The 11,537-nt window shown below is 46.8% G+C and overlaps 1 protein-coding gene and 1 long non-coding RNA gene across 2 annotated transcripts in view; one reads left to right on the top strand and one right to left on the bottom strand.

Moving 5' to 3' along the window:
• Window positions 1–492: 492 nt before the first annotated feature.
• LOC129473775 (uncharacterized) overlaps window positions 493–11,537 on the bottom strand; it is a 55,519-nt gene continuing 44,474 nt past the window's right edge. The window contains exon 5 of the mRNA XM_055264655.2: window positions 493–1,719. Within this exon, the coding sequence (XP_055120630.2) occupies window positions 1,112–1,719 (608 nt within the window). The 3' untranslated portion in view covers window positions 493–1,111. The remainder of the gene's footprint in view (window positions 1,720–11,537) is intronic.
• On the top strand, window positions 6,385–11,100 carry LOC134735785 (uncharacterized). Its single transcript, XR_010119268.1, has 3 exons — window positions 6,385–6,509; window positions 9,068–9,112; window positions 10,063–11,100. It is a non-coding gene; the product is annotated as an uncharacterized lncRNA (long non-coding RNA).

Here is an 11,537-nt window from a genome sequence, read left to right as displayed (position 1 = left end):
GTCATTCTGGCAGTGAGTAGAGGCTGGGGATGCTGTTTCCTCCATATTTATTGCCCAGTCACTCTGGAACTTGGTTTCCACTCAGTCCAAATGAGAGGAGTGGGTCTATCAAATTTATGGAGATCTGGGAGTTATGGAAAGAATCAGAAGAACCATTAAAAGCTTATTCTTGTCAGGTGCAGTGGCTCATGCTTGTAGTCCCAGCTACTCGGGAGGCTGTGGTGGGAGGATCACTTGAGCCTGGAAGGTAGAGGCTGCAGTGACCTGAGATCGCGCCTCTGCACTCCAGCCTGGGTGACAGAGTAAGACTGTCTCTTAACAAAAAATAAAGTATATTAAATTTAAAAAGAAGCTTATACTTCACAAGTATGAGAAAAGTTCAACAACTCAAGGACTACAGGAGGGCTGGGCCAAGCAACTAAGCACAGAGAGAAAGGGGCCATGCAAAGGAAGAAATGCGGTAGGGAAAGCCCAACGCCCAGAAAGTGGATATAAATTTTTTTTTATTACACAAAATACTTTCTTATTCATAAGAAAGACTTAAATACCCCCCTTTTCCCCAAATACACCAGATTTTGTTTCATTTCTCTATTTTCCAAACTTCTTGAAATGTGTTTATGAGAAAAAAAAAATTTTTCCAAAAACGACTTTAAAAACAAACAAACTTGTGAACGTCACCAGAGATGGATGCCCCACCAACGCTGAAGCTGGCCTCGCTGCTGCTTTGGTGACATGCTTTGAGCTCCTCTCCCTCCACACCACGCGGAAGTCGCAGGAATGGGATGTGAAAGAGTGTTTCTCTAAGCATCCTTCGCAGGGTGCCACCGCCGTCTCCAGGCACTTTTTCTGCTAGGAGCTCAAGACCAGAGAAGGGCATGTGAAGGGCCAGGAAGCCGGGGCAGGGGCCGCCGTGAGAGAGCCGAGGAAGAGGGTGCGAGGCGCAAACGGGTCTGTTTCACGTTGAAACGCTAGGGCAGTGCGTTCCGCTAGGCAGCTGCGCAGAGCAACCGCTCCTCCGCCGGGCGCTCTTCGCTGCTGGGGAAGGACAGGCAGGGATGCCTGGTGCAAGCGATCCCTTGGCCCCGGGGCAGCCCAGCCTCGCCGAGCTCCATTAGTTGGCATCCGGAGCATCTGGCAGCGGCTCAGGCTGGGGCCCCAGGGACGAAGCCAGTTTGGTGAGGGCCCGCGCTATGATGTCCAGGTGACCGTTCATGGTCCGCAGCTCCACCAGGATGTCCCCGACGTGGGCCTCCAAGCTCGCCGCAGCGGCGGGCCGGGCTCGGGGCGGCGGGGATATACCCGCGTCCACGGTGCCCTCCTCCCTGCCCGCGGTGCTGGGGCGCGGGGCGCGGCTCCTTTCCGGGCCCTCGGCCGGTGCCAGGACTGGCGGCGGCCGCTCCTTGTCATCCCCGCGTGTGCTGGGAGAGGTGGTCGAAGGGCAACCGGGGAGCCAGTCGACCAGACGCGGGGCGGCCTCCGGAGAGGAGGCGACGACCGAGTAGCGGCCTGTGCGCCGGGAGGCGCCGGGGCCTGGGGGCGCCGAGGCTGCGGGGAGCGGAGGCAACAGCGGGGGCAGCACTGGCGGACCTGGGGAAAAGGCCTGGGGCTCACAGGAAGAGGAGGAGGGAGATGGCAGGGCGGCAGTGGAGGGGCCTGGCTCCTCCGAGGAGAGGAACAAGGTGGTCGAAGACTGGGAGTCCAAGGTACTGGGCTCTGAATCTGTCAAGGAAGAAACGAGAAAGAGTCACTCAGGCATGCATGCTCATCAGCATTTATTGTGCGCCAACTCTATGCCCAGCTCCATGCTAGGTACTTAAATGAATGAGAAGGTGGAAATGTATTTCCTACCCCTCAGAGCTTGCAATTCAGTAAGGAAAAGTGGGTTATATGAGCAGTTAATGACGGGAGAACAACGTGAAGAGGGTGTGGTACAGAGCCTAGGTACTCAGGGGCAGAGAAGATCAGACAGTCCAAGAAGGCATCCTGACCTAGCTCTCCACTGGGTCTCGAAAGGTGGCACGGGTGTGAAGACAGAGAGGGAGGTCCAGGCAGGGGACCATGCTGCAGCTTATTTGGAGGCAATCTTGCCAAGGACAGCCCGTGAAGACTATGACAAGAAGGGCCTTCCCTGTTAAACAGATGACCCTTCACTGCCCCAGCAGAGCAAGGCTCTCAGGGTGGAGGAGAAAGTTCAGGGCCGGGAGCTAGGAGAACTTGGTGCTGATTCTTGCTCTGGCAGAAAATGCCATGGGACCTTGGGCAAGCCCCATCCCTCCTTGGAGACTTGGTTACATCCTCCCATTTATATAAGAAAGTTGGGCCCAATAGCCTCTGGGACCCTTCAGGACAGATCATTCTGCCTTCAAAAGTCTGCAGCTTGAAGCATTGATCTAAGTTCACAGTGGACTCACTTAAAAATCTGGAAGCACTTTACAGACCGACTTTTGTTAGTTCTCCCCTAATCCCTTGAGCTTCCAGGTAGAAAGCAGGTGGCAGCTCTTTGTGACTGGATATGGTAACAAGGTTTACCAACCTCAGATCAAAGGAGCCACATGAATGCGAGCTACCTTAACTGAGCTATCTCAGCCACCCTGGTCGCCGCCTTTGGGGAGATGGTCCATGCTCACCCTGGAAACAGTTCTGAGTTTTTCTGGAGCCAGGTTTGGAGGCTTCTGTCCTGGTTCCAGCTAGAACCATCTGTGCTTGGCTTTCTGCATTGTCTGTTTGGGTGCCCACCCTGTGGTGCCCCACCCTTTGGGGATTCCAAGCTTTTCAAAGGCAGAACTTGCTCAAGTACCTCAGCTTATTATCTTGGGGAGGGTGACCTGATGAAAGAGTCAGTGAGTAAACATATCCCCTGCTGCCTGTGAACATGTGTGCTCTCACCCTCGTCATGGGTGAGCTGTTCCTTCATCTGGTGTCTGGCTCAGTCTCAGAGAAGCCCTAGTCATCTGGGGAGAGGTTGGTCCCTCATCCCTCCCGACTCCAGTGTCCAATAATGTTCTCACAGAGCTCACAGGCCCCAGATGTTCAGATGTCCAGTTTGTGTGGGAACTGTGTCTGAGGGGATCAGAGAGGCAATTATTCCTCAGGTGACAGCATTTGAGGAGAAGCCAGCAATGTGCCTAAGAGCTTCTCTGATGGAAAAAGTTCATGGGGCCAGGCATGGTGGTGCTCGCCTGTAATCCCAGCACTTTGGGAAGCCAAGAGAGATAGATTGCTTGAGTCCAGGAGTTTGAGCCCAGCCTGGGCAACACGGTGAAACCCCATCTCTACAAAAAATCATGGTGGCATGTGCCCGTAGTCCCAGCTACTCAGGAAGTGAGGTGGGAGCATTACTTGAGCCTGGGAGGTTGAGGCTGCAGTGAGCCGTGATCACATGACTACGCTCCAGCCTGGGCAATAGGGTAAGACCCTGTCTCAAAAAAAAAAAAAAAAAAAAAAAAAGCTTATGGGTACTTTCTGCTGTTGACTTTCACAGAACTGCCTCTCCCCCACCAAAACTACATTTCCCCAGGTGTCTGTGATTATTTTCTTTTATAAACCAAGAATCATGGCTACTTCTAAGAACCCAACCACTATGAATTGAAAACGATAGAAAAGAAACTCCACAAACTGTTTTCTCTAGTTTTACTTGAGAAATGTTAATGAGCTTCACATATCCAATTCTCGTAGCAGACAATAAAACCTCTATATTAAACTAAATAGAAGTCTAATGTGTAAAATGAAATAGAGGCAAGCGCACAGAATATTCTAGGGTAGAAGAAACCTAGAGACCTAATGCCATCATAAAGGTAGTGATAGCAATGATGCTGAGATTTCTCTGGGCTACCAGAGGTATAAGAAAGGTGAGCTTTGCTGGTCGCGGTGGCTCATGCCTGTAATCCCAGCACTTTGGGAGGCCAAGGCAGGCAGATTATGAGGTCAGGAGTTCGAGACCAGCCTGGCCAACATGGTGAAACCCTGTCTCTACTAAAAATACAAAAATTAGCTGGGCATGGTGGCATGCACCTGTGATGCCAGCTATTCGGAGGCTGAGGCAGGAGAATCGCTTGAACCTGGCAGGCAGAGATTGCAGTGAGCTGAGATCGTGCCACTGCACTCCAGCCTGGGTAACACGGTGAGATTCCATCTGAAAAGGAAAGAAAAGAAAAGAAAGGAAAGGAAAGGAGAGGAAATGAGAAAAGAAAAGAAAGGAGAGGAAAGGAGAAAAGAAAAGAAAAGAAAAGAAGAAAAGAAAAGAAAAGAAAAGAAAAGAAAAGAAAAGAAAGAAAAGAAGACCTCTACAGCCATTCACTTAATAGGCCCCAGCAAAACCTTGAACCAAAGAGCACTGGCTCAGTGAGGGTAAACTTGTCTCAAAGAAAAATGCTTCACTGTTGTTTCAGCTAAAACTTTAAAACATGTACAAAAGTTGTCACGACTTAACCCAACCACACTGGTAAACAGAACTGAAAATCAGAATCACCTTTTTCACAACCCACATCACCTCCCAGAACTTTCTCCTGGCTCTCAGGAAAGTTGGTTGCAGCCCTAGCTCAGCTAAAATTGGCTAAATGATTTATAGGTCTCTTCCATCCAAGCAACTGCTCATTTTATCCCAAATTTGGTGCATGAGCTTTTTGAATCAATGACATTTTTATGCATCTTTGGGATTGCTACAAAATGCTATCACAGTCTTGCTGTACAAACACAGGTCTATGTGGAGGTTGGGGGCTTTCAGATGCACAGAGTTGAGTTCTTCAGCCTCCTTAACTCCCTTTCTCAGCCCTCCACATGGTCTCTGGCCCTTAGCCTGCTTTGCTAGCCTTCTGAGCATGATGACTACATGACATTTTGTGTACTTTTTTTGTTAGCTAGAATTTAAGCCCAGTGAACACAGGGACATTGCTTATTTCATTCTCTGCTGTATCACCAGGGCCTCAACAGTGCCTGGCATATAGTAGATGCTTAATAAATACTTGTCGACTGAACACCATGTAATCATCATAGTCTAGAAACACGACTCTAAATGCAATAAACAGATCCAGCTGCATGTTGTTTGGTCATTCAGCACTCCAGTTATTTATCGAGCCTATGCAATATTGGGTACATATTTATACTTTTCAAAAATGTCTTTCTTGTTTATCTGATATTCAAATTTAACTGTGCATCCTGTATTTTATCTGGTACCCTCATAGGAGGTTGACATTTTCATTCTGCCTATTTTATAGATGAAGAAACTAAAGCAAAGATAGGTTAAATGTTTTCACACAATTTCAGAGTTAGAAGGAATCTTTGCTGCCATTTTGGATTAATTGCTTAAAACGAGGAAGTACAGGCCAGTGAAAGAAAGTGACTTACTGTTTAGTGACACAGCTGAGAACAGAAGTGAGAACAGAGAGAACAGCGTCTCCTCTCTCCTAGCTATCCTTTCAGGATCCTGATCATTCAGTCACGGAACAAATACGTACTAAGAGCCTACTGTGTGCCAGGTGCTAAACTATATTCTAAGACACAGCCAAACCAGGCAGAGTCCCTACCTGAAGGAGCAGATCAGGCCGTGGGCTCTCTCTCCTCCCACAGAGTCAGTGGGAGAGCACACGGGGTGCAGATCTCACCAAATCAGACTGCCTCTCTGTGCGTATCAAAACCCAGATGGCAGATCAGATTAGGGCGGAAATCCAAAAGATCTGCACAGCAGACATCCACCAGCTATAGTTAGCACTGATTTGCTTATAAAGCTTCCACCCTCATTCACAAGAAGGTGGACTAGAGGCTGGTGGTGAGCCGTTGTCACCCAGCAGTTGAGTGCAAACTTTCCACCATAGCACTTCTTTCTCTCTGCTTTGCCACCCCCATCCCCCTCATACATATGGTTGGTTTTTGAGGGGAGAGCTGCTACTTCTTGAGGTGAAGGAAGTGGAATTTAACTAAATATCGGTTATTCTGGTTCCTTCCAAGTCTAGAAATATCTTTGCAAAGGTCACTTGAAAAAAAATGTAACTAACAAGCATTTGTTAGTATGTAACTAACAGTCTCTCTAGAAATTTTTTTAAACCTGCAAATTAGAATAATAATGAATTACTATTTCTCACTTATAAAATTGTCAAAGTATTCTTTTGCTAATGCTCATTGTGAACAAGATTGCCAAGAGAGAAGCATTCTAATATACTGGTTCTAGTTGAGTAGATCAGTACAGCCTCTCTAGAAAGCAACTTAGAAACATGTATGACACTGTTTAGTGAGACAGGGAAATTGCCAAATCACATTATTCAGATGAGTGCCACTGCTTACAGGAAAATGTGTATAATAAAGATTGGGAGAAAATACATGATGTTAGGCATGTACTGGGATTGTAATTTTCTGAATTTTCCTAAGATTTCTGCAGTGACTCTGCATGGATATGCCTTCCCTCATCACTGACCTTCTGAGCCCAAAGTGACTGCTTCCTACCCAGCCTGGTATCAAGGTCTTCTGACCACTTTCTCTTCAATCTTGTTGCTGAGTTGAGCTGAATAACTTGGCTGGTAACTATGCACCTTGAAAGTCCAGTTGTTTGGGCATTTTTTGGGGGGATGGGGTGGGGTTCAGTTAACTTTTTTTACATCCATTTGGTATTCTCCACCACTGACACCTCCCAGCCTGGGGCTTAGGCTTCCTCTGTGGAAGAGTTGAAGTGTGCACCTGGCTATGGGAACATGTGGCTCATTTGCAAATAAGACCTTCAGACCCTCTCCTTAAAAGCTGTTCCTTTCACTGTCTTCCCCTTCTCCATAAATGGCCTTCCGTGTATTCAGCCAAACACCAGGACTAATCCTTGACCCTTCTCTTTCCCTCAATTCCCACATCCAATCTGCCAGCAATTGTTGTCAGCTCTACCTTCAAAATATACCCAACATCTGACCATTTCTGTCTCTAGGCAGTGGCCCAGCTGTTGATGGCTGAGCTGAGATCAGAAAACAGGTCTGAGTTCCAGGTCAACACTTTCTCTGCCACACCTAAAGCCTACTAGATTTGGATGGACTATTTAGAATGCATCTCCCAACCCCTCTCAGCTACTCCCTATGACTTGCCCCAGGAAAATCCTTTGCCTAATTCTTGGTCCCCCTTTAATACATTTTAGGTAACATCTAAATTTATTCATTGATTCATTCAAGAAATACTTATTGAGCACCTACTGTGTGCCAGGCAGGATGCTCCATAGTGCACAAACCAAGCCTAAACTCTGTCCTCATCATGGGAGGCAGAAAATAATCATACAAAACAAATGTGTGATTGCAACAGTGATAGAATCTACATGTTATAAGCTAAACGTACAAGAGGAAGATAAAAAAAATCCCTTCTAAATAGGAGGGTCTGACCTCTGGGAAGGTTCTTCAAGGGAACTCTGCTTGAGTGGAGTTCTGAAGGATTAGTAATTAAGTAGGAGGGAGGAGAGAACACTGAAGCATGAGCAAGGGCCTATGGCAGGAGAGAGTATTGCAAATGTGTGGAACATCTGGAGAAAGCCACTATGTCAGGAGTGGAGAGAGCCAAGGGAAGTGGGCATGAGGTATAATGATGCTCAGGAGAGGAGTACTATATGATTTACACTGCCAGTTATCACTCAATATCTATGCTCCCCTTCTTCCTCCATTTTTGGTGGGCTATGGCAACTTGGAAAAAAATATTACATTTTCCAGCCTCTCTTTCAGCTACCTGTAGCCATGTGACTAAATTCTGCACAGAAGGATGCAAGTAGAAGTGCTGTGTGCAATTCCTCCTTCCTGTGAGCTGAGATTTGGTTGCAATGGCTGGCACTCAAGCAGCCCTCTTGGACTGTGAAGTGAAAACTGCATACTAAGGATGACAGAGCAGATAACTCAAGTAGTCTGAGTCCCCCATCACTTTAAGGAGTTGCTGTGCCAATCCTCGCTGGTTGAACTGCAGACTCTTCACATAGAAAAGAAAACCTTATCTATCCAAACCCCTATTAACTTGGGTTTTCTGTCACTCATAGCCAAACCAAATCTTGATATACATGACCTTGTCAGACTTGTTAGAGGTTTTGACTTTATCCCAAGAGTAATGTGAAGCTTTGAAAAAGTATTAAGCTTAAATGTGCATATGCATGTACGTGTCATGATCAGTTTTATATTTTGAAAAATTTACCTGTCTGCTGACAAGGGTAGACAGAATAGAAACAGTAGAAACAGGAGGTTGTGGCCGGGCGTGGTGGCTCACGCTTGTAATCCCAGCACTTTGGGAGGCCGAGGCGGGCGGATCACGAGGTCAGGAGATCGAGACCACGGTGAAACCCCATCTCTACTAAAAATACAAAAAACTAGCCAGGTGTGGTGGTGGGCGCCTGTAGTCCCAGCTACTCGGAGAGGCTGAGGCAGGAGAATGGCATGAACCCGGGAGGCGGAGCTTGCAGTGAGCCGAGATCGCCCCACTGCACTCCAGCCTGGGTGACAGAGCGAGACTCCGTCTCAAAAAAAAAGAAACAGGAGGTTGCAGTTGCAGGTGAGAAATTATAAAATGACAGTGGCTTTTGCTAGGGTTGTGGCTCTGGAGATGTAGAGAAGTAGATTCTAGAGATAGCTGGGATGTGGAAACAACAGGACTTACTATTGTTAGGGATATGACGGGGTGTGGGGAAAAGAAGGCCTCAGAGAAATGGGTACCCTACCTGGCTGCCACTTCAGTGCAAGGTTCCAGAAATGCTGGCTGCAGAAGGGGAACTTTCCCTTTCTTATTCTTTGGAATCTGGGTGGCCCCTTCCCAGCCCACACCCAGCCCTTGAAAATAGCTCAGCTCTGACACACCTCACCAGAGGCAGCCCTCAGAAATATTTTCCCAGGAACCTGGAGGGAGGAGAAAGTCTATAGCCTTGGGGGACTGGAGGAGAAGAGGAATGGAAAGAGGAACAGACCTGTCTGCAGGAGAAGCAACATCTCCCTGCACTGCAACCAGGCCATTGCCTTTGATGGTTCAGACTTGGCTAAGTTGCTGCCTGCTCTCTTCAGAACCACCGGCATACAAAAGGGAGGGCTGAGTGTCTGATGAACTCAGCCCAATAATATTCACTTCTTTTATTTTCCAGGAACGTCATGAGACCCACAGGGCAATCTTCTGGTTTTAAGACCTGGTGAGTCAAGTCTATGAATACCTCTGACTCAATCTGATCCCAAGTTCTCACCAGGCATCTCCTAGGAACGTGGCTCAGCAGGAGAGCTGGAACTGACCAGCCCTCTGCAGGGAACAGGAGGGTTGGTTTCTCTGCTTTGGGGTTTGGGGAGGGAGGGGGTGAGAAGGGCTGGCTGCAGTGGAAATGATGGGATTCCTGACTTGACGCTGACCATGCTCACAATAAGGGCTGACATTTATTGAGTACTCTCTAACTCCAAGCCATGTGTTATCTCTTCTAATCTTCACAGAAAACTAGAAGTGGTTTCTGTCATCAATCCCATCTTACCATTGAGGAAATTGAGGCTCAGCTATGTTAGGAACCCTGGTCACTGGCACAGAGCTGTGATATGAACCAAGGCAGCTGATGCCAAGGCTATTCCATGTGAGGGAGGGCATGTGCTTTCTAGGGTTTTTGCAGGCATGGGAGGAGGACTGAGGAGAGCTAGCATTTGAGGAGGGTCTGCTGCCCTCTAGGCCAGTTATATGCCACCTTGACTGCACAATAAAATCACCTGGGGAGTTTTATAAACACTATCGGTGCCCCCAACCAATTAAATCAGTATCTCTAGGAGTCATACCCAGGCATCCTAGGATTTTAAAGCTCTCCAGGCGATTCTAATATGCAATAAGGGCTGCTCAATAAAAGCAAGTTTCATATTTTTTATTTTTTTCATTTAAAGACCCTATATCCATTTGTAAATGGGGAAGCTGAGGCTCACAGAATTTGGATGGCTTGCACAAACCCCATGGCTGATAAGACCCATGTCTCGATCTGTATCTCGCTGATTCCAACACCCATGTTTGTTCAGTTCATTCCATCCTCTCTCATATTTGGGCATCCTCTATTTTGAAAGCATGCAATATTTTTAATATAAATTTCTTTTGCAATTTTCATTTTGTTTGTTCAAGTCCAAGTGCTGTTTAGGTCAGCTGCCTGAGAGGAGCAATGCAGTCTACAGCCACTGACTGGGATGGGCTGGCCCAGGGGCGGCTGAAACCATGGCCTTGGCCTCATCTAGGCTCACTTCTGCTGCAGCCAATGCACCAGGACCTCCGAAAAGATGTCCAGGAGCCCTGGCTGAGAGGCGCCCACTGAATCTCCCAGGCAGAATACTGGCCATCTTCCGTGGCTTCGACCCCTGAGGGGCCACCATCTGAGAATGAGAAGGCCCAGCCCTGGGGAAATCCCTAGTCTCTGTTTCCAGCAGTGCTAGTGATTTCCCAAGGAGTGACATTAGAAAAGTCATCACACATTTATTTCTGTATATATCATTCAGAGCCTAATTTTCTGGTGGCTGAAGGTTGAGCTCATCAGAAACAGACTTCATCATCAATTGAGTTAATAAAGCCAAGTCAAGACAAGGGAGAAGGGCAGCTATCCAGATGGATTCAAGCAGCCAAGAGGTGCTTCTGCTCAAAGACTACCTTTAAAGGAGGGAAGAGAAAGAAGTGAGAGCAGATACCTGTACACCGTGTTCATAACAATATTATTCACGAGAGTCAAAAGGTGGAAGCAACCCAAGTGTCCATCCATGAATGAAAGAATAAACAAAATGTGGCACAAACATACAATGGAATATTGTTCAGCTTTAAAAAGGAAGGAAATTTTGATATATGCTACAACATGGATAAACTTGGAGACCTCTGCCAAGTGAAATAAGCCAGTCACAAAGGCCAGTACACAAAACATTGTATGATTTCTTTTGTATGAAGTTCCTGGAGTGGTCAAATTCATAGAGGCAGAAAGTAAAATGAGGGGGAGTTAGTGCTTAAAGGATACAGAGCTTCTGTTGGAAAGGATGAAGTTCTGGTGATGGTTGCACAACTGTGTGAATGTACTTAATGCCACAGAACTATATACTTAAAAATGGTTAAAATAGTAAATTTCATGTTGTGTATACTTTACCATAATAAAAAGGTGGAGGAGAAGTTTGACACCTTAATTCACAATTTTGTCCAATCACTTGAACGATCTATATATGGCATTACCATAAATGTTTATAAAATGGGAATGGGAAGAGCTGATACAATAGACTGCTATTGAGAACATGATAGATCAGGTATGGGTCAAGCATCCCAGGAGGCTCCTGAGGATGAGGATTACTTACCCAGTACTGGACTCTAACTAAACATTAATGCCTCCTCAAAGATATCTGGTTTTTTAGTCATCAGGGTGTCAAATTCTACTAAAATGGCTTTGTTGAGACTGTGTGGATGCAGGTTGGGAGAAAGTAAAGTCTAGAGCCTGACACTTTCAGAACCACTCTTAACACTCATCTGCATTATAAGCAAAGTGCTGCAACCTCCAAGCATTTCACAGCCAAGCTGCTGGCTCAGGTCACTCATTCCCACTGGCAACACTGGCAAGTGTTTGGGTCAAGAGC

The sequence above is a fragment of the Symphalangus syndactylus genome, chromosome 23, assembly GCF_028878055.3.
Source record: "Symphalangus syndactylus isolate Jambi chromosome 23, NHGRI_mSymSyn1-v2.1_pri, whole genome shotgun sequence".
NCBI classification, from domain to species: domain Eukaryota; kingdom Metazoa; phylum Chordata; class Mammalia; order Primates; family Hylobatidae; genus Symphalangus; species Symphalangus syndactylus.
The sequence above is the reverse complement of the archived record's forward strand: the minus strand, read 5'-3'. Positions and strand labels throughout refer to the sequence as shown.